Consider the following 24,054-nt stretch of genomic DNA (forward strand, 5'->3'; position numbering starts at 1 on the left):
TGCAGTCGTTCATGTGATTGATAGTTAGTTGGAGCGGAGAGGTTGAAACTCATCTGGCTAGTGGTCAAATTAAATGCTCAGCCCTCGGCCATGACATACGTCAGTAGAGAAGTTGTTGTGAAGGGGGTCAATTGTTTATAAAAAATAAAAACAGCTGCATCCAATAAGAAAATAAGAATTGCCACTTTTGAATTCATGGTGGCTAACAAATATGCTTGTGCTGCATCTATGCAAGGGTTTGGTAAAATGTTTTTTTTTGTTGTTTTGGAATAGTAGTTTTTATATAGTAGCCCTTCAATAATTGTTATATGTGTAATTTTATTTTCATTATTAGGTTCCAATCTTGTGAATATTTTGTAAAAATGTGTATGCAAACAGTGACAACAGCTAATATCATTGTTAAAAATGCAATTTTATGACATCATATAAATTGATAGAATGTGAAATTTGTCAAACATTTGTACAAGCTGAAATGTGATGTCACCCCTGGCTCAAAGATGCGATATTAAAGGGAGACGACACGGCAATATTAAATCAAAATAATTTATTACCACAAGAATTACTGAAACCAAAACAAATGTTCTCAAAACCGGAGCGTGGGTCTGGCAAACCACCTAAGCAACAGCTTAGAAGACATCAATTCACGTCTGCACGTTTGTTTAAATGAGGTGCCATGAAGAGATTCAGGTGCGCTTAAGTCACGCCCCAGTCACAAATCAGACCTACAAAAAACAAAGAAACAACCAAACCACAACAACTGGATCATAACAGTGATAAAAATTATTAAAAGTGAAATATAAAATAAAAAGTGAAATCTTGCATACTATATTGCGTGAAGTCATATATGAACATGTGAAGATGCTTATATATTTTTTTAGATGCATTACGCATACATGTTGTCAAAAGTCTGGCGAGTAAAACAAAAATGTAATGGTCACTGTTGATTTCTTTCTCTGTCCATATAGGGTTGGTGAGTTTTTGCATGCGCAACACGCTAACGGGCTGGGTCAAGTGCAATTTAATTCAGAGGTTCTTCTTCAGTTATTGCGTCATATTTTTGTAGTCCATTCCCTCAAGCATCAGCGATATCTAAAAAAAAAGAAACCAGCACGTTCATACTGTAAGACATTGTTAGTGTAAATGGACTGTATGCAGTGAATTAGAAGAATACAAATAAAGACATGCTCCTTTTATATGCTTAGAAAATGTTATTTTCATCAGGATTTGGATATACACTGTTAAATTAGGGAATATAAGTATTATTTAAAAATAATTATACACTGACACATAAATCATGGCTAGTTTTAAAAGTGGTTGTATTGGCACGCACCTTCACTTCTACCTGTCGATTTTGATTTTGAACAGATAAATTCATTTATCGAAACATGAAAAAGTTAAACCAAAAGTATTTCTACATTTAAATTACACTTCAAACGAAATGAAAATATAATCAACATAATGAAATGGTCACAAAATCCTATACCAAATCGAAAAATCAATTAAAAAACTTCCACTGGCCTGTTTTGCAGTGACTTAAACTGGCAACAGGTGGAAAAATACCAATAAGATCATAAATACAATAGTAAGTATAATGATAATAATAATAGAAAAATAAACCATGAACTTAGTTAGAACTTAGATTTAGTTTAACAAAAATCTCATAAACAGTGATTATCAGGGACATCATTTGACAGTGAATTTGATGTTCCACTATATTTTCAGAGTTTGAACATGAACTTTAACCTCCTGCTAAGGTCCAAACTGCAAATGCAGGAACTGAGTAAACACTGTGCTGGAAACAGACCTGCTTTTGAAATGTCTTAGCACAATTATCTATTTCTCAGTCCTCAAGCTTGATTAGTGCTCACTAGGCTTTAAAATGATGATGATGATGATGATTATTATTATTATTATTAAAGGATATTGTTCTTCATATACTGTAGTTCATGTTAACTAATGTAGTTAACTAAAGTTAACAAATGTAAAAAGATTGTAAATTGTTACCATCTTATTTTTCTTTCCCCTTTGACAAATAGTTTTTTTCCCCTTCTTGATTTAAGCATACACTTAATTACATTTTAATAAAAAAAAATACAAAATAAAAATAAAAACAATCAAGAAAAGGAAGTATCAATGGTAAGAAAATGAAATTAATTCTAAGAAAAGTAAATATCTATTTCAAGAAATGTTCTCTCAAAACAAGTCTTAACAGGCCTATGTGATGCAAATTTGCTGAACAAGGAAATGTATCTTGATTTAAGAAAGTTTAGATAATTTTATTCGAAAACAACACAAAATACTGTTTAAGTTTTAATTTTTTTTTGTTTGTTTGTTTGCAGTGAAAACATTGCCTTTATATAGAATTTCATTTTTAATGCTTTTTACTATAATTAAAATCCCTTTTGGTGAAAATTAACAAAGTCTAATTATAAGGCTGTTTTTGAAATAAGCTTGGGAGCTTGGGAACAATTGTAATCCCGGTGTGTCTAATTTGAGGAAGGAAATCAAGCGCATGAAAGAATCGGCACAAATGAAAGCAAAATGCTTGCATATGGAGGTAGTACAGCCTGCAGAAATAAGACCAAATGAACTGTGCCATCTGCTTTGCTGAGATTGATTTGTATCAGTTGGCATACCACATAAAGATAAATTCAGTTAAGCAAATGAATCGTGGGATAAAATAATAAAATAAGCCTCTGCTGACAGGAGTTTTTTAAATCTGATTGATTATTTACCTGGCAGAATTAGGGCACAACATTGTAAATGAAACTAGATTTTGACATTCTCTGTAGAAAAGTGTGAGTGGTGCTTGAATGTGCAAAACTTGCCACCACGATGCAAGGGTGTTTTGGGTGGTTTCCAGGGCATTGCTTTGCACATGCAAAGGTTTTCTGAATGTTTTGTACCATGTTGATATGCGGTTGCAAGGGTGTTCTGATTGGATGACCCAAATGAAAAGAGCCACTCACCAAGTCTTTATAATATTCTGGTCACTAGTTTTGACTCAGTCCCTTCTTCAATGTACAATGGGATTCTTTTGCTCGTCTGATCTCTTAGAAAAGTAATGGCATGGTATTGGAGGAGGCAGAGTGAGCTAGGATTCTAAAAAAAACATCAAGTCTGCATCTAGAGATCCAAGGGTGTACCTTATGCAATTCAAGATTTTACATAGATTGTATTGGACCCCCTATATTGTATAGGCTTGATCTTAAAGACACACCCACCTGCTAGAGATGCCAATCTGAAGATGGAGACACAACCAGTGTATTTTGGTTGAAGATTCAGAGTTTTATGTGTGAGGTACTGGGCACTAAAATTTCATTTTTCCCCAGACTCTGTATTTTTGGTGATGGGGCAGTCATCTATATAGAGAATAAGCACATACAAATTTGGTTCCTAACCAGCGTTATGATCACCAGACAGATAGTTTTAAGGTGATTGAAGACGGCCGGCGCGCCCCCATTTCAGGAGTGGTGCTCAGAGATTGGCAGGGTGGCAGCTTTTGAAGAGGGGTCATCTAGAAACTGGGGAATTTAAACTTGTTTGTGGGGAAATGGGGCAAATATCTGGCGTTCTTGGAGGGCTCTCGGGGAGGGACAGTGGACAGAGGTGTAGTGGTTAATTTGTGTGATTATATATATATATAATTGAAATTATATAATTTTTTTGTGCCTGTAATTATGTGACCACTGGGATGTTGTTGGGGATTGGGGGAGTTGTAATAGTGGGAGTTAAGTATTGATTCTGTTTGTATATATTTTTCTTTTCTTTGTTTCAAAAATTGTAATCATAAAAAAAGAAAAGTAATGGCATGCCTCTTCTCAACAAGCCAATCGATTTGAGCTATCATTCATGTAGCATGAATGTGACCTCAAACAATCATTGCAATGAATACAGTTTTGGAGAATGGCAGAAATGGCAGTAAATAAATATTATAACATTACAGCTGCTGATTCGCTTTGAGTGCATGGCAATAGATTGTGGACTCTTGTAAATGGGGCCAGATGTAAACTGACCAGGTCCTGCAGAAGGCAGAGCAAGCTGAATAATGAAGCCTAGCACCATCCCCAGAGAGCTCATCTTCCTCCCTCTCACACTCACTCTCTGCTGTGATTATATAATGCTGAGAAAGTAGAAAGCAGAAACAGGAGCAGCTTGTGTAACATACACTTCTGCATTCACTCACACAGATGAGCATTAGGAATGCCACAGTAAAGAATCCATTTGAACATTTTATGGTTATAGTGAGAGAGCTGTGAGAGAATGTTGGTTACAGTTCCACATTATGTGTGCTACAGTTAGATAAAGATTAATCCACACAATAGTTTTAAAGGTTGAAAACCTTTTGCCAAAAAAAAAAGTTAGACAGATATCGAGATCATGATGCAATTTAGTAAAACAAAATCTAAACACTTGCAGTATATACCAAACATACTAAAAGGATAGAGGTATAGTTCATCCCAAAATTTTAGTTATGTCATCATTTACTCACCCTCATGTTGTTCCAAACCCATATGGCTTTCTTTCCTCAGTTGAACACAGAAGGAGATGTTACGTAAAAGGTAATTACCGATATTAGTCTTTCACCGATATGTTGTATCCACGTATATGTTTCCCGATATGCACAGATGTGACAATTTATTTTCAGAACATATAATGCAGAAAACAACTGACTCTGCTTACTCTGAACTGATGGTGGTTCTGCAGACAGGGCTTTAAGTGGTGCGGTGTTAAGCGGTGTCTTCTCTGTAAGTTGTTAACTAGTTTGTGAAATAGGTGCTGAAAAGATAATAAACAATGACCTCATAATTTTCCCTTTTCAATATAACTAATGTAAATTATATATTATTATATATTGATGCACCTTTCTGTCCGAGGAAGACTGCTGCGACAGAACCACTCCATCCCCAACCTCCGATGTGTCCACCTCCACCGCAGACTGACATGAAGTGCCGGGAGTACTAAGAATAGGGGCAGTGGTTCTTTAATTTTTAAAATGTGGCTTCGGCCCGCGGAGACCAACAAAAGTCAGTGTGGGTGGAGGTGAGATCTTTAAGAGGTGTGGCGAGTTGGCTGTAGTTACGAATAAACCTGCAATAAAAATAACGAGCCCCAGAAACTTCTGCAAGGCCATGTGGGAATCTGGGGTTGGCCAATCAGAAATGGCTCTGACCTTGCCAGGGTCCATGCGCCCTCCCACAGACAAAACAATGAACCACAGGAACTTAACCGACTGTGCATGAAAAGTGTACTTCTCCACTTTAACGAACAGCTGACACTCTAGCAGTCAATCTAGCACCTTCCTGACATGCTGGAGATGGTCCTGGATATTCTGGAAGAAGATCCGAATATCATCTAGATAGACAAACACAAAACGGTCGACCGTGTCTCGGAGCACGTCATTCACAAGCCTCTGGAAGATGGCTGGGGCATTGACCAATCCGAAAGGCATAAACAAATATTTGAACTGCCCCCTATGGGTGTTAAAAGCAATCTTCCACTCATCCCCTCCCTGATCCGGATATAGGTGATAAGCATTGCGTAAGTCTAACTTCGTAAAGATGGACGCTTTCTACAAGACTTCGAAAGCTGAAGATATTAACGGCAAAGGTTAATGATTCTTCACCGTGATGTCATTCAACCCCCAATAATCTATGCAAGGTGGATGAGAATAGCTGCCAGAGAATCATTGATGTACCTGTTCATGGCCTCTCTCTCAGGAGCAGAGAGCAAAAACAGCCATCCTCGTGGAGGAGATGTGCCAGGAAACCAATCAATAGCACAGTCGTATGGATGGTGAGGAGGAAGGGTCACGGCACGGGACCGGCTGCCCTCAAATCATGGTATGTCAACGCTACTCTGGATAAATCTGCCGATTCATCATGAAACGAAACACAGGACTGGACAGGGGAGACCGCAGAGTTAAGACAATCTGTACAAACTCCATGCAAGAACAGTATTGGTTAACCAGTCGATATGTGGGTTGTGCATGACCAACCAAGGATATTTCAACACTACTGTGCTGATGGAGATTGGACCAGGTAGAAGGATAACTGTTCAGAATGATTGCCATAGATGAAGGTAACCGGCTTGGTGGAATGGGTGAAGATGATCAGGGGCGTGCCGCTGATGGTATGGGTTGTGATAGGTTCATCCAAGTGGACAACCGGAACTTCCCACTTGGAAGCCATGTAGATGTCCAGAAAGTCACTTCTGCTCCAGAATCAGCATGACTGGTTGATCTGTACTGCAGTCGGGCCTGCTGAGAAAGGGTGGAGCAAAGAGTGGATTCCTCTGCTTGGTCCATCCTAGCTATATTGTTCTGTCAGAAATCAAAAGACCCAAGAGCAGAGGAACAGTTCACAGGATTTATTAACAATAAATTAGAACACAGCGGGGCTGGCGAAGCGTGGGGAACCTAGCACCGACTGCAGAAGGAATGCGGTGAGTGTGTTTGTTGATGTGTATGCGCCGTGGCAGTGTAGAGAGCAGATCCATGAGGAATCCTTCATGAAGAGTGTGTTTGTAGGCATGTATGTGTCATGGTAGTAGGGAGCAGATCCATGAAGAATGTGTGGGGAGTGCCAAACACAGCAGCAAACTGGAAGTTAACCGCACTCCAGACACACAAGCAGAGATGGGCAACCAATACAGATACACGAGACAGGACCAACTGAGGCAGAGAGAGAGCGAGGTGCATTACTTTAAAATGTAGTTACAAAAAAAAATCTAGCAAAGATCATGACACAACAAAGGGTTTAAGTAGGCAGAGTATCAGTGGAGAACAGGTGCTGTCAGCATGCTAATTAGTGGCATGATCAGTGTTCCCATGGAAACGCCGATCTTGCATGCAAGCAGCACCTGAGACACACGAGGGAGAGTAAAGCAAAACAAACAGAACAAACTGGCGAATTCACCAGGATCCAGCATCTCATTCCAACTATTGAGTGTTACAACAAAAGGAGATTGACCTCATTAATATAGAATGACTAACTTACTGTATATGTGGATGATTATAAAGAATGTCCAACTAACTATCAATGATGCCCTGAATAATTTGGGAGCATGCAGGACTTTATAACCTACACTCACCTAAAGGATTATTAGGAACACCTGTTCAATTTCTCATTAATGCAATTATCTAATCAACCAATCACATGGCAGTTGCTTCAATGCATTTAGGGGTGTGGTCCTGGTCAAGACAATCTCCTGAACTCCAAACTGAATGTCAGAATGGGAAAGAAAGGTGATTTAAGCAATTTTGAGCGTGGCATGGTTGTTGGTGCCAGACGGGCTGGTCTGAGTATTTCACAATCTGCTCAGTTACTGGGATTTTCACGCACAGCCATTTCTAGGGTTTACAAAGAATGGTGTGAAAAGGAAAAACATCCAGTATGCGGCAGTCCTGTGGGCTGAAAATGCCTTGTTGATGCTAGAGGTCAGAGGAGAATGGGCCGACTGATTCAAGCTGATAGAAGAGCAACTTTGCCTGAAATAACCACTCGTTACAACCGAGGTATGCAGCAAAGCATTTGTAATGCCACAACACGCACATCCTTGAGGCGGATGGGCTACAACAGCAGAAGACCCCACCGGGTACCACTCATCTCCACTACAAATAGGAAAAAGAGGCTACAAATTGCAAGAGCTCACCAAAATTGGACAGTTGAAGACTGGAAAAATGTTGCCTGGTCTGATGAGTCTCGATTTCTGTTGAGACATTCAGATGGTAGAGTCAGAAATTGGCGTAAACAGAATGAGAACATGGATCCATCATGCCTTGTTACCACTGTGCAGGCTGGTGGTGGTGGTGTAATGGTGTGGGGGATGTTTTCTTGGCACACTTTAGGCCCCTTAGTGCCAATTGGGCATCGTTTAAATGCCACGGCCTACCTGAGCATTGTTTCTGACCATGTCCATCCCTTTATGGCCACCATGTACCCATCCTCTGATGGCTACTTCCAGCAGGATAATGCACCATGTCACAAAGCTCGAATCATTTCAAATTGTTTTTTTGAACATGACAATGAGTTCACTGTACTAAAATGGCCCCCACAGTCACCAGATCTCAACCCAATAGGGCATCTTTGGGATGTGGTGGAACGGGAGCTTCGTGCCCTGGATGTGCATCCCACAAATCTCCATCAACTGCAAGATGCTATCCTATCAATATGGGCCAACATTTCTAAAGAATGCTTTCAGCACCTTGTTGAATCAATGCCATGTAGAATTAAGGCAGTTCTGAAGGCAAAAGTGGGTCAAACACAGTATTAGTATGGTGTTCCTAATAATCCTTTAGGTGAGTGTTTGGTTACAAGCCATGCTAACCCCCTTTCAAAATTAAAATTGTGACTTCATCATTCAAAATTGACCCCACTTCTTAATATACAGTATGGGTCTTATTGTGCACTACTTGCCATCAGTGCATTTTATTCTAGGACAAATTTATCAAAATGTAATAAATTGACTGAATTGTCTTTTCCTTTATTGCTGACATCACCTAGAATGGAAATAAACCAAAAGCCAAATCACTATTTAGGCATTGTTTTAGGCTACTGTTTAAAAAATCAAGTATTTTTATCTCACTGAAAATTCAGTTTCACTTGGAAATATGTCATAGAATGGAGTAAAAATGGTTTGCAAATGCTGTTTCATGTTGACTTGAACCCAGTGCGACAGTCCAGACATTGATAAGAGAATTCCTTTATGGTCAAGAATTAAGTCTTAGGTTTCCTGTCTGAATATATTATTTGTGTTAATGTGTATTGACTTCATGTTGTCCATGACAAATGCTAAGGACCTGGAGGAAAAGTGGCCAATCTATTTCCTGTCATGCATTACCCTGCAAGCCGAGTGTCCTCATTAATATTATGTAGGTCCTTCTGCCATGGCATTCTATTAACTTTTAATGATCAAATGTAAAAAAGCATTATGGGTCCAGAATCATACAGTACGCTAAGGCCAGAAACCGCAGATGCTAATGCTAATTCTTGATGCATTGCAAGCACACAGTCCCTTTACACACACTCCACATGTACATGCGCTCTTACTTTACTATGGCAGTAACAAACCTTGTCACTAAAAAGGGCAATAGAGCGCAACAGTCTGGTTCTAGAAGTAATAATCACATTAACTTTTTTTCTTTAGGCAAATGTATTCTTAAGGTTAACCTATAAACCATTAAAGACAGACATGTGTGCACTGAGGTTGTTAATCAATGGTATATGCTTTTGCTGAAGACATCAATCCACCTTATTTCAAGTTAATTTAAAAAAAATATAGTTTTTAATAGCAGACGTATATCCACCAATCAGAGAATTGGGGCCAACAAAGTCCACCAAACGAGCTCAGCAGCAGCTGTCCACTACCACTCTTCCTAGTCTCCCTACACTCTGCAAATGCTTATTTTTTGTGTATATCTGAGTATTTTGCAATAAACTTGTGTGACACTGTTCTCCATGGATGGAAGGAAGACACAGGAAAACAGGCTTCAACTTCACCAGTAAGTTTTAATTCGTGCACTTTCAGCAGTTACAGCTTCACAATCAGCTTTACATAACAACTCATAAGTTACTCAGACAGGCTTGGTCCGAATCTCTCCCTCGCTAGAGGTTCTGTGCCTGCTTTTATGCCACTCTCCCCGTGCTCACTGAAATTAGAGACAGGTGTTAGACATAATTTAGCTCAGGTGCAAGCGCCCTTACCGCTTCCTCTCCCGGACAGGCGCTTGACCACGCCCCCGCTGCCACAACTTGAATTTAGGGCTGCCGATTTAATGCATTAATCTAGTGCAATTAACTATACAAAAAAATAACACATTAAAAAAGGAACAGAAATAATCATGCCCTTTAACTGTACCTAAATCCATATTAAGGAATTCTTCTGATGTTTTGGTGAACCCGGAGCTGTAGGGGGCAGTGAGCACAGCCACAGATTGGGGCTGCACTGGCAACACTTTTGTGCTTAAATACAGCTGGAGCGAGCACTACAGAATGCAGGGATCTCGAGAAAACAACTTTTAACCTAAAACAGCATCCTACAACGCACCTTTCACGGCACGAGACGGTGAAACGCGTCACAGCCCAAAGTGAGATGCTTCAAGAGCATGTGTTTGACACATGTGTACATAATCATTTTAAATAACACAGACGGAAGGCGTCCTGTGAGATATTTAAGAGCTCAATTACAAAATGAATACGATATAGAGTAGGCCAATAATACGCAATGTGCATTGATATGTAAGTAAAAGAAACAATAAATTGACTTCTACAGCCACTTTTTGTATTGTCTAATCAATGCTTTACTTGTGCACACCCAAAATAATGTAATGTATTTGACTATCTCAATTATTTAGATTATCTTTATAATAATTGTTATTAATATATACTAAATTATCTTTATTTGCAGACCTTTCTCAGAAATTATTGATATGCAATTGGCACACCATGTTATTAATTCAGTTAAGATTTTTTATTGATTGACAGCCCTAATTGAAATTTATTTATTCTATAAAGATAATCAACAGCATAAAATTAACAGTTTTTTATTCTCATCGGTTTAATTAGATTGTCAGATTTTCTAATTCTTTTTTTTTGTTGCTTCAAATCAAAGATGTAATGTTCACCTCTGAGCTGGTTGGTATGGTTCATGGCTTAAAATGTTTTTAGGAAGGATTTTCTGAATTCCCTAAGGAAATAAATTAATTAGAAAAATATTTCTGAATATCAAGAAGCTAAAAAAGAAGGCGGGCTGTTGCGCTCTATAGAATTGCCTTCAAATGTTTGCCACTGCAACAAGACTTTGAATGCATTATGAATTACGTTCTAACACATTTCGGAATGCAATGATGCGTGAAAACCATAACTAGAAGTATTTTAATTCACATACTTTTATAGACTGAATTGGCATCTGCCTAATTTGGCTACTGTAGCTTCTACAACTTTTACCAAGTGACAGATACATTTTTAGCAAAGCACATAATATTTCGATTGTACGCACAGCCTATAATGTCAACAACAAAATATGTGACCTGTTTTCTTTTTTAAAAGTTAGCTAGCCAAATTATTTTACTATGCACGATTATTTAGTTAGATGCGTTTTTTTTTATTACAGTTGTACTTTACTAATTGCATTGAATGTTGGCAGGGATATGAATTCCATCAAACATGCTTTCTGGTTATATAATCAAATGAAATGAATGTTTTTGGACATGGATATTTTATGGAGCTGATTGGAGCCATAAGCTAGTTGCTATCCTTGCCTGATGTCTATTCATATGTACTGTCAGTGGGAGGGTACTGTCAGCACAGAGATAGAGGGAGGGGTTTCTATAGCTGTTTGGATCTGGGACAGGTTTCCTAATGAGCACCCAGATGCTCATTCTAGGACACTGCGGTGGACTCTCCTTTAATTGTATTAGCCAAGCTGTCCAACCAAATTTCATTTATTTGCACACTGGACACTTTCCAGCTGAGATTGCTTGTTTGTAACTGCTGGCTTTTGCTTGGATCCAACATATTGGTGTGGTCCCGGGCTAGCGAAATCAGATATTAAGATATCAGAACATAAATCAGATGTTAAGAGGTAGAAAGCCCACAAAGCTAAACAACTTGTAAGGGTAGGGAAATTAGTCAGAATTTCAAAGTATTGCAATATTTTACATTATAATGACGTATTTATATTTTAATGCCAATAATCAAAATTTTAAGCTACATTTTTCACATGATTATTTTGGGGTTATCTAAAATATCTTAAAATATAATAGTTTCAATGACTATATTCCAAACATAAGAATCATAATAATATGGCCTAGATATCAATATAATTCCGTGCCACCAATTACCTGCTGATTCTCACCCCTCATGTGAGTGGTGCTTGCTAATGCATTGCTATGTGGTTGCTAGGGTGCTTTGGGTAGTTGCTAGGCTTAAGGCGCTGGCACACACTGGTGCTTCTTCGCTCAGAGCCAAAAAGAAGTTCAAAACAGCTGAGCAATGACATACTTTTTGCAAACATTCAGACGTCGGCCATGCTGCTGTGGGAGGTGTTTAAAGGAACTTTTAAATATGTGGACACTCAATAATAATAATAATAATAATAAAACGTTATTTTCTATAGCGACTTGAAAAGTTGCATCTCAAAGAGCTTTACAAAAGAAAACATGAAATCAGAACAGAATACAATAATAATCACATAACAATCACAGAAAAGCAACACTATAAAAGTGAGTTTTAAGAGAAGATTTAAAAATACTAAAAGATTCAGCATGTCTAATCTCAGAGGGAAGAGAGTTCCACAGTTTTGGAGCAAAAGAAGAGAAGGCCCTGTCACCCATAGTAGGAGGAAGAGTTAAAAAAAACAGATTCGGAAGAGCAGAGATCACACGTTGGAGTGTAGGGTGTTAAAGGTTCAGACAAGTATTGAGGGGCCAAATCATACAAAGCCTTTAAGGTAAGCATGATCATATTAAAGTCTAGATGGAAATTGACAGGGAGCCAGTGCAAGGAGTCCAAAATAGGAGTGATGTGTTCACTTGTCCTGGTCTTAGTCAAGAGTTTTGCACATACTGCAACTTATTTAAGGTAGATTTAAAGACCCCAACAAGTAAAGCATTGCAATAATCAACACGTGAAAATGCAAAAGTATTGATCAGATTTTTAGCCACCGTGAAAGATAACATGGGGCGCAGTCTTGCAATGTTTCTGAGATGGAAGAATGATGTTTTAACATTATTCTTGACATGAGGATCAAATTTGCATGAAATATCACCCCCAAATTTTTCCATTTTGATTGAAACTCCTGAGCAGAGCCATCCATATTTAAGGTTAAAGAATCAGATTTATGAAGCTGGTGGGGTGAACCAATGAGCATAACCTCAGTCTTGTCACTGTTGAGACAAAGAAAATTTAGCAACATCCATTTTTTTATCTCAGTAATACATTGTGTAAGAAAGTCGATAGCCACACAATCACCAGGTTTGGAATGGATGTATCTTGGTGTCATCTGTGTAAAATTAGAATTATGAGATAACCAAGAGATCTTAAGAGTTGACCAAGGGGAAAAATGTAAATGCTAAAAAGTAAGGGGCCCAAAATTGATCCCTGAGGAACACCACATTTAACCAAACCAACTTTTGACCTACATCCACAACAGGAAACAAACGATGATTAGAGAGATAAGACTTGAACCAGTTTAATACAGTATCAGTAACACCAAAAACTGCCTCAAGTCGAGTGAGCAAAAGAAAATGATCTACAGCGACAAAAGCGGCACTGAGATCAAGAAGGATCAGAATTAAAAGACAGCCAGAGTCTAAAGCCATTAACAAGTAATTTGTGACTTCAACAAATGCCATTTCAGTGCTGTGGAGTTTGCGAAAGCCAGATTGAAGAGGCTCAAAAAGATTGTTTACATTGAGATGAGTGTATAATTGAGAACAATTTATTCTAAAACATTTGCATGAAATGGGACAAAAGTTGTTTAGATTGTCCAAGTCTAACTTGGTCTTTTTAGGTACAGGGGTTACAGCAGCAGTTTTAAATGCTGCTGGCACAACACCAGTGCGCAGGGAGTCATTTATCAAGTCAATTCAAGTCAAATCAAGTCAAATCAATTTTATTTGTAAAGCGCCTTTCACAACACATATCATTTCAAAGCAGCTTTACAGAAGATCAGCATTAACAGACGATGAAACTATAATGTCTATAATGTCAATGAATCATCATTGTGTAATTAGATATGTTTAAAAATAAGTAATTAAATAATAATTGTATTAATAACCCCAGTGAGCAAGCTGAAGGCGACTGTGGCAAGGAACACAAACTCCATAAAATGTAGATTAATAGAGAAAAATAACCAGACTCACTAAGGGAGCCAGTTCCCCTCTGGTTAACATCATGAATTTAATGTAAATATTACTTATGTATAGTTATAGTCATGGTTTAAAATTATTAAACTAAGTAAGTGTTAAGGGTCAGGGTTTAAACATCGATTTTATTTTAACTGTAAGATTAATGTCTAATGTCTTTGAAGTCCTTCCTGGATTAACTGCAGAAGTTCACATAGATGCAATTGTCCTTGTTAATTGGCTGATGAAGGCTTTTGTTGGCAATTGTTAGTCTATGCATTCCATTTCAAGATCGTAGTCCATCAATAGACTGAGGTGATGCAGGCAGAGATCAGGGATGTGAAACGCAGTTCAACCTGGCCGGTAATTTCGGTGAGGTTCGGTGTGGTCCATCCTAAATCCAAGGTTCAGACAATGGCATATGAAGTATCCCATGTCTTATTGTTGGAGTTGGCATCAGTTCATCCTCTGAAGTCCATCATAATAGACTGAAGTGATGTTTGGCTGGCACCGGATGCATTTAGTCATCATCATTACTCGTAATACTCAAGACAACAGGACACAAAGAGGCGAAACATGATTTAAACAAACAAGTTGGAATAGGATCAACTGTGGAAGTGGCAACTTTCATTTGTGATACCTCATTACCAAGAGAAACCAGGTCAAGACTACATGTAAAACCTTGAGTAATATGACATTAAAATGTCGTCAAGTAATTTTTATTTGTATAGCACTTTTCACAACACACATTGAAATTTTTTTTTTTTTATAAATGACTTCATGCCTTATTCTATGTGTAGAATTCACATGAGATCAGTAAAATAATCAGTTTAAACCAGTCAATGATGATTCAAAGTCATTTATACTTTATGTAGAAGATAAAGTGTAATTTGTCATGTTTACCTTTTGCATTCATGGCGCTAATGTGCTAACATGCTCACTAATAACTCTTCATGCCGGTGTGTTCATGTTGTATGAACGGGAATTAGTAGTCAACCTCAAAGTAGGCAGAGCTCCAGGTCACACCTACCGATGACACAGAGCAATGGCAGTAAGAAAGTGTTTTAGCCTGGTCTCATGAAATATACATGAACGTGACAACATTTTTGCAATTCAAAATTTACGTGCTGTTTGGCTGCAGGTTTCCATTGAAATGTCCAGCTGGGGGTGCCAAAAGCAAGTAAAATATTTTAGTTAAAAAAAAATTTTAGTACATTTTTTTTAAAACATGCCTCCCTAAACTAAAAGATTTATTCATCTGTCAGTTTGACAGACTGAGTTGTAAAATTTCCATCATGGTCTATTTTTATCGGTCATACTTGTTTACATTTTATAAGTACTACATTCAGGGGCTTAGCATCCATTATTATGGCATAGACATGACAGTGAATGGGCTTAATTATATTTTTGACTATCCAAGCGCAAGTCTGGTAAACCAAAGTATTCTTGGGTGAAAGTAGCCACCTGTCAATCAATCACTGTATTAAAACAGAGATTATTTAGCAGAGATGGGCCACTTCTATTAAAATGAATGGGAGAAATCGGACCACTCAACCACAGAGCTCTGAGCGCCCAACGCTCAACGGATGTAGAAAGGAATACAATCACCTTTTAGACACATCACATGTCAATCAACTCTAGAACGTGCATGCGCATTAGCTATAAAAAACAGGAAAATGTTTTTTTTTTTACGTAATATTAGATAAAGAATCACAATTTATGATACCAGTTTTGGCAGATTTTATTGCTAGTTTGAAATATGTACTTTGATCGTAATCTTGACCAACTGTTTTTGAGATTTTGGTCTTTCTCCATTCAAGTAGATAGGAGCTCCACTGTCATGACTGGAAATAGCCTCCTGAGAGCATTCCAATGATGGCCGACAGTGGACTGACTTGCTAGAAAGACGAGGTTTTTAAATTGACCAGTGCGTGCAGATTTTAAATGAAATAAACATCCGATTGGAAAATGCACAGGTTTACGGAACTTCTTCAATGTGCCTGATAACCTATAACATTAAAGTCACAGATGAGAAGCACACACATCTCTGAAGCTCTTCTGCAGGTGCTCCTCTAAAATAACTGACAATTCTGCTCTAAATGTAGGCTAATGTTTGCACTTAGATTAAATGCAAGTAATTGGCTGAAACGATGTGCTGCTTTTTCATGCTTTCATTTTGTTACTATACTTTTTGTGCTTCATTATTAAAGTGACACTCTGATCATGCAGTAACATACTAACGTGATGACTGATATGCAGTAAATTATTCAGACCTCTCCTTGAAATCCAAACACAACACTACCAGGTGTTTATGGTGATGACACCTGTTAATTTGCATCTTAATATCAGGCAATAAACAGGGCACACACACACACACACAGCGGGAGTGTGTGTGTGAGAGACAGTGAAAATGCACTAGGTGAAAATGTTTTGTTATTTTTATTAGTGCAATTTCACCTGGAAACTGCAGGAAATTATACCTGGAGACACGTTTACAAGTTTTGCAAAAATTAATATAGTCACATTTTCCCTATGAAACCAGGTTGAAGTGTTTAGCAGTCAGTAAAAAGTTTTCCTGAAAGTTTGTCCTGGCGAACTGTTACGAATCACCGAAACAAACTCATAAACACTTTCTTTTTGGGCAGATTTTGTTCTAAATGATGTCACACCCATTCTTACTTCAATTTCATAGGAAGTGTGCTTTTCTCACTTTAAAGTGTAGAATGCAACTTTATCCACCCACTTTTTCAGCTTTCCTGGTACAGGAAGTATTTTTTCCATTTCATTTTTTTTTTTATAAGTGTTTTATAAAATCCTTCATTACAGAGTTCTTAGCAGCTCTGAGGTGAATCACAACATTACAAACTTTGATTTGAAGTAAAAAAAAATAAAAAATAAACTTGTGTATTGATAAAATGAATGGGATTTGTACTTCCTGAATCAGACTGTTGCACTCTATTGACTCAAGTCAAAAGAGCCCATTCCCAAGTCTCTCTGTTAAAATGCTTAAGTCCCTTCTTCAATATAAGTCTGTCAGAACTTTGGCTTGTTTTATTTTCTCCCAGGGAAATAAAATAATAATTTTAAGATTACTTAGAAGTAATGTAATAGTCCTTAACAAGCCACACGATTTGAATTATCATTTGTGTTCATAGCCCAGTCAGTGCAGGATGAATTATGTACCGAAGTTCAATACTTAGAGTTAGGGGTTTATTTGTATCCCTAAACTTGAGCCCTCCAATTCATGGACTCAAACTCACTTCTAAGTCAGTCATTTGCTCTTTTTCTCTCTTGCAGGGGAGCCACATCAGTGGTGTTCAGATGCCGACAGAAAGACACCCAGAAGCACTATGCTGTGAAGCTGCTGAAGAAAACAGTGAGTGCTCTGACAGATCTCTCTCTTTATGTTGCCAGGCTTTCTGCTCCTCTCTTTGTTTTTCACTGTTTGCTGGTCAGGATTTCCTTTCAGCTGTAACATTGTAAAAGGCCTCACTGTTGTTTTCTTCCATTACTCTACATCCCTCTGATGCGTGATGGGTAGTAATTGCTGTCAGCTAGTCTTTTGCCAGCGCAGTAAACAGTGCCCCTCATAGCTTACCACATACTACTGTGCATCCCATCATTTGCTATTATATAAGTAATATTAAGGCTATTTTAATATATGTGTATTATTATTATTTTTTTGTTGCAGTATACAGTTTTCAAGTTAAGGAGTGAGCTTTTAACTTGAGAACCACAGCGACTGGATCATTGAGAACCAGGTCTTGTAAAGCGGATCAACCAATTAATTGTTTTTTCTCCCAATTTGGAATACCCAATTCCCACTACTTAGTAGGTCCTCATGGTGGCGCGGTTACTCAACTCAATACGGGTGGTGGAGGACAAGTCTCAGTTGCCAATCTGCTCATCTTATCATGTGGCTCTCTGTGTATGACACTCTGGAGATGCCCAGCATGTGGAGGCTCATGCTACTCTCTGGGATTCACTCACAACTTTGATTGAAGAGCGAGAACCACTAAACGCGACCACAAGGAGGTTATCTCATGTGACTCTATCCTCCCTAGCAACCGGGCCAATTTGGTTGCTTAGGAGACCTGGCTGGAGTCATTCAGCACGCCCTGGATTTGAACTCGTGACTCCAGGGATGGTAGTCAGCGTCAATACTCGCTGAGCCTCCCAGGCTCCCCAAAAGAATGATACTTTCACAAATTGGAGATCACTGCTTCTCTCAACAACTCTCTTGAGTGCCCCGAGATCCATTTAAAACTTTTAGTGAGCAACGACTTACATTTTGTTCTGTTCCTAAAACAAAGCTTTTGTATGGCTTCGGAACACTTGTAATATAACACATGATTCATATGGATCACTTTTATAATACATTTATGGTGCTTTTACATCCTTTTTGAGCCTGAAATCTCCAGTCCCCAATCATTGTAATTGCATGGAAAAGAGCAACCAGTGCATTCTTCAAAATTTCTCAGTTTGTATTCCACGCACACACAAAAAATGTCATATGAGTTTCAAGCAATGTCAGGGATTGGTACGTGGATTAGTAAATGCTGTCAGAATATTGATTTTTGTCAACCAGTCCTTTAAATCTACAGTTGTTGGAAGTTTTAAATACATAAAAGTGCTTGATTTACTTCCTTTTCTTGGGCAAATTTTTCCCATCTGAGTTGATGTTGCAATTCCATGTTACCTGATTGCAATGGCTTCATAATAGTGCACTTTGTTCACTTTGTCCTCTGGCAATAACTCTGCTTGTTCTCGCAGGTTGACAAGAAGATTGTACGAACGGAGATAGGTGTATTACTGCGCCTCTCTCATCCAAATATAGTAAGTCTTAAAAAATGCTGTTCACTTTTTTGTCTACTTTTGTTCCGTGGCAGTTCTAATGTTTCACTTCCTAAAATATGCAAAACGATAACAGACCCCTTGCATTTAGATGTTCACTCTTTCTTGTTCCTATACCACTGTCTGAGTTTGATTTAGCAAGGTCTGGGTATGCAAATGTTGGTCAGACATTAAAGATGCCGTAGACTAACGCATGATGGAATATCAATAATTTATCATGCAAAGTTTATAAATTCCTCCAGTGAAATGTTCTCTTTTCGCATGCTGTTCTCTGTCAGATAAAACTGAAGGAGATCTTCGAGACCCCTGTGGAGATTAGCCTTGTGTTAGAACTTGTTACCGGCGGAGAATTATTTGACAGGTCAGTTCACCATGAGGGTAAAGTGGTACATGCTAATAATTGTTGATTAAGCTTTGAACCACATGACATCTATTGAAGGAGTGACCTGAGCCATATCTGGTAAACCCCAAAATTAATATATATATATATATATACACACACACACACACATTTAAATAAATATTTTTCTTATATATATATATATATATATATATATATATATATATATTTATTTATTTACATTTATGCATTTGGCAGACGCTTTTATCCAAAGCGACTTACAGTGCACTTATTACAGGGACAAACCCCCAGAGCAACCTGGAGTTAAGTGCCTTACTCAAGGACACAATTGTGGTGGCTGTGGGGCTCAAACCAGCATCCTTCTGATTACCAGATTACCAGTTATGGTGCTTAGACCACTACACCACCACCATATATATATATATATATATATATATATATATATATATATTGCACTTTCAGTTATTTACATATATATATATATATATATATATATATATATATATATATATATATATATATATATATATATATATATATATATATATATATATATATGCCTCATATCGGCTGCATTGCTTAATTCTATGTGGGTTATTGTATGAAAAGCTTTAATCAGTCTGCTCAGGTCATTACTTGGCAAGTTGGAGTCACCATTTGACACACACCAGTAAAAGAGTGCGTAAGCACAGTATTTAAACATGTTTATTTTTTAGAAATCCCCACGTTTTCCCGATTAAATTGTGAATGCATATTTCAATGCCCATTTTGGGCATACGTAAGGTTTATACATCAGTTCCCAGGGCCGATACTATAGCGCAATCATTGGGGAGGGCAGGGGGACATTTAGATCATTAGGGTGGGCCGTTTCTGTCCACCCGGGGTGGGGACTACAATCATTTTGCCATCGTTAGTTTTTGAAGGGGCACATTGAACCCCCCCTTACACCCTACTATGCTAGTAACCACCTTGCAAAGCCCTAGATACCACCCAGACTACCCAAGCAACATGCTAAATGCCACTCTGAATACCACTAAGCAGCCACATAACAACACCCTAGCATTTTGGCAGCGAGTTTTGCATGGGTTAGAACTACTCACATTTTCTTCAAAATATGTAAAAATCTAGACTAGAGTTCATCATCTTTTATCGAATAATTAATCACCGAGTAAAATAACACCGACCAGGGCACACATCATTTAGTTCAACCAAAATTATTCTGTAATTTACTCTTAATTCATGAGATGTTAATGACAGGATATTAGGGACTGAAAGACTGAAACCTCCATTTTCAGTTTCCAAAGTATGTGGTACTGGAGAGCGTTTCCAAAAATCTCTGTTTTCAGTGGAGGCAACCGTCGTTCCAGTGTGTATAAGAGGCGTAAATATAGTGAAATCACTTCTTTTTTTTTTTTTTTTACGTAAATGGATTAGTGTGTACTTTGCCTCAGTCAACATTTACTTTTATTGTATGTATATTGTAAAAAAAAAAAAAAAAAAAAACGTCAACACTGGAAGAAAGGAAGTTATATAGGTTTGGAATGATATGAGGGTTAATAGAGGAAAACTTTCGACAGTGAATCCCGCTAGTTTTATTGAGCCACACATAATCTCACTTAAGATCATTTTATTGATCGAAAAACATTATTATTGAAAAACAGCCTTTTCTTATTAACAATCGATGGAAAAGTCTCTGTTCATCTCTTGTGATGTGGTTAGGTGTTGTGGACTCACACCAAGGCTGAAAGTTAATGAAGGAAAATATCTGAAAAAGATGTCAGCCTTTTTTCCGCTCTGTATGGAGTTACACTGGAGACTGAATGGTGCCTTCTCTTTTCAGGGTGGTGGAGAAGGGCTACTACAGTGAACGAGATGCGGCTGATGCTGTTAAACAAGTCCTTGAGGCAGTTGCGGTGAGTATTGTACATTTTCTATCTGAAAACGATTTCCTTCTGGTCTTTTGCTTTTTCTGAACTAGAAGCTCCATGAAAGCTTGTACAAAAGACCTCCAAAGTCATGCTGTTACTTTTCTAAGCAGTCAGACTCAATTTTGAACCTTTCTATTTCCAGTATGATGTAGACATAAGTGGTTCTAGATTGCATTTTAGGGCCACAGGAGACCATTTATTATCTTTCCTTGTGGTACACACTTTTCTCTTTGTATTTCCCCTTTTCTTTCTCAGCATTGTATTTCATTTTTGTAGCTTATCTAAAACGAGGCTTGATCTTATCATATATATATTGGTGATTCCAAAACCAGGGTTACACATACCCCAGAAGGTACATAGGAGGGCTATTTCGATTTAGATTTTGCTTTGTTAAAGCCTCCGGCCCCTATTTTAAGAGCACTAGCGCTATGCAATAATAAATACACATAATTTCAGTTGGCATGGCCATGAAGTTTTGGTGTTTTCGTCCAAGTGAATTCTAGTTGCATGTGGGTTTGGTGAAATTGAGTGTGCACAGTGCTAATGGGCTTGGTCAAGTGCAATTTAATTCTGAGGTTCTTCTCCAGTTATTGCACCATCTGCATCCTATTATATGTCCGGTTCCATCAAGCACCAGCGATAAAAGCAAGGACATTACATTCATAAGAAGTTGGTTGTAAAAATGGGCTATATGCAATGAATAAGAAGAATAGAAATATGGACTTGCGTTATTTTGTGCATTAACTGCATCCTTATTGAAGGTCAGGCATATTTTTTCTCTAGAAATTTGAACACATATATCGCACAAAACGTTTTTGTTTCATAAAAAGGTTACGACTGAATTTCAGAGTTTTATTATCGCCTGCTGGTGGACCCTCCAAACTGAAAATGTAGGAACTGAGTTTAGACTTCGCAGGATGAACGAGGCACAGACAACTATTCTCACGTGCAATGAAAACCCACAAAGGGTGTGTTTTATTGTGACAAGTAGAATGAAGGACTTAATGGTGAGTCCTGCTTCCATGAAACGCACGCAGTGATCGGCGCTCACTCGTCGCTGGAGTCTGGAATTCGAGAGAGAGAGAAGAGGATTTTCCTCTCCTCGTCTTCCTCTACCGCCGGCATTTAAATCCCCTCCAGCTGATCGTTTGCAGATGATGCCGATCAGCGGCAGGATTACAGAGTTGATTGGGTAACCAGCTCCAATTCCAGGGCGACGCTGAAACACATGGAACACTTGCCACAGTGCAATGACCTATTTCTCAGGAAATTAGCAATGCGCCACATCATTAACATACAATACACCCACAGTTTGCATGCCTAAACCCACAATAGCGCAAACACTCTTATCCACGGCCACTTGCGTTTTGCACTGGCATGAAAATTGCACTTAGAACTAGTGCTCTCACAAAAATTGGATCAGAAGTAGTGCACAGTCTTTGCATCTTGTGCTGCGCCTTGCGCGATCAAGAAAATAGAGCCCTCCATGATATTAATCAATGTTTTGTTGTTTTTAGCTCATGCCTGTTTTTGAAGCCATCTACTGTATACTGTATGCTAGTGTACTCTTAAGTGTTGACAAAATTCACTTTTACACATTTTACAGAGATTTACACATTTACAATTTACAGCAAAACAAACCAAAGATAATAATGAGTCATATTGAGTCATTATGGAGTGGTGGTGGCGTAGTAGGCTAAAGCACATAACTGTTAAGCAGAAGGTCACTGGTTCGATCCCCACAGCCACCACCATTGTGTCCTTGAGCAAGGCACTTAACTCCAGGTTGCTCCAGGGGGAATGTCCCTGTAATAAGGGCTCTGTAAGTCGCTTTGGATAAAAGCATCTGCCAAATGCATAAATGTAAATGTAAATGTATTACACCCACTCACTTTACCCAATAACACGCTCTCTTGAATGAGACAGTCCATCTCCCTCATACCACCTACTCATGACTAGCAATAGCAAGTAACAAATCATGTTTATGGCAATGATGTAAACTAAAAGCTATTGGCTATTTAAAAAGAAAGGGACATGCCCTTCAAGTCCCGCATCAAGCTCCTGTTTCAAAAGGAAAAACAGGAAGTCAACACAGGAAAGAAAACTGCGCTTTTCAAGTAAATATTTTTTAGGACTGTCAATATTGTAGAATGACATGGAAAACTACCAATAGATTAAAAGTACATTAAACATTGGTTCTTTTACATTTCAAACATCATTCAAGCATGCACATCATGGTTTCAGTAGAGCGCAACAGTGCCCTCCCAATATTTCAGCCTTCTTGACAGGAAGACATTTCTTTCAACTGCAGAACACAAACAAAGATTTTAAAGTCATCATTACATATTTCAAAATAAATGTTAGTGGAAGCTGTGCTTCCTGTGTAGTCTTAAAACAATTGGCACTGGTGTAAATGGATTTTAAATGTATTTTAAAGTGTGCTTTCTACTAGTTGCTCACATTTTATCGCAGATGGTTGTTGCCAAGGATGAGATAGTTAGTAAGTCGGTAAACTTCTCATGGGCTGGATTCAGTTGGTGGGCTACAAGAAGTGAATGGCAACCCACTGGGTTATAAATCCAGGGCACAGGAAATGTGAAAACCTCAAGTCCCCTTTGAAGTGACCCTCCTTTTCAGGGAGTGTTTTTAACATGCAGATGTGTGAAGAGTTTCATGGGTCTCCTGAAAACAGCAGATTCTATTTATTTGTCACATCAAAGCCAGCTGGCTGTTTGGCATCCCTCTGGATGTGTGTTTTGTAGATTTCTGCCAGTGTGATTGGCTGGGATGGCAAGGACCTCTACAGTGGCTTTGTAATATTTTTTGAGTTTTCCTTTTGAAGTCTGGGGCTTCAAAAATATTGCAGTAAAATTTCATTCAGTACAATGAAAGTGAATGGGGCAAGATTTTGTTGGGTTTAAAGCAGAAATGTGACGCTTATAATTTAAAAAAAACTCTTACATTAATTCTCTTAAAACTTGGCATGGCAACGACGTAAAATCAGATATAACTTTACACAAAGATAGCAACCAATTTTATCACACTAAAATCATGTTAATGCACAT

The 24,054-nt window shown here is 38.1% G+C and overlaps 1 protein-coding gene across 1 annotated transcript in view; it reads left to right on the forward strand.

Annotated features, from left to right (window-relative positions):
* The window catches only part of LOC127636296 (calcium/calmodulin-dependent protein kinase type IV-like), a 48,700-nt gene that overhangs the window by 7,464 nt on the left and 17,182 nt on the right, over positions 1–24,054 (forward strand). The window contains exons 3-6 of the mRNA XM_052116756.1: positions 17,144–17,222; positions 18,620–18,682; positions 18,979–19,061; positions 20,902–20,974. Coding sequence (XP_051972716.1) covers positions 17,144–17,222; positions 18,620–18,682; positions 18,979–19,061; positions 20,902–20,974 — 298 coding nt within the window. The remainder of the gene's footprint in view (positions 1–17,143; positions 17,223–18,619; positions 18,683–18,978; positions 19,062–20,901; positions 20,975–24,054) is intronic.

This window comes from Xyrauchen texanus, chromosome 4 (assembly GCF_025860055.1).
Source record: "Xyrauchen texanus isolate HMW12.3.18 chromosome 4, RBS_HiC_50CHRs, whole genome shotgun sequence".
Taxonomy (NCBI): domain Eukaryota; kingdom Metazoa; phylum Chordata; class Actinopteri; order Cypriniformes; family Catostomidae; genus Xyrauchen; species Xyrauchen texanus.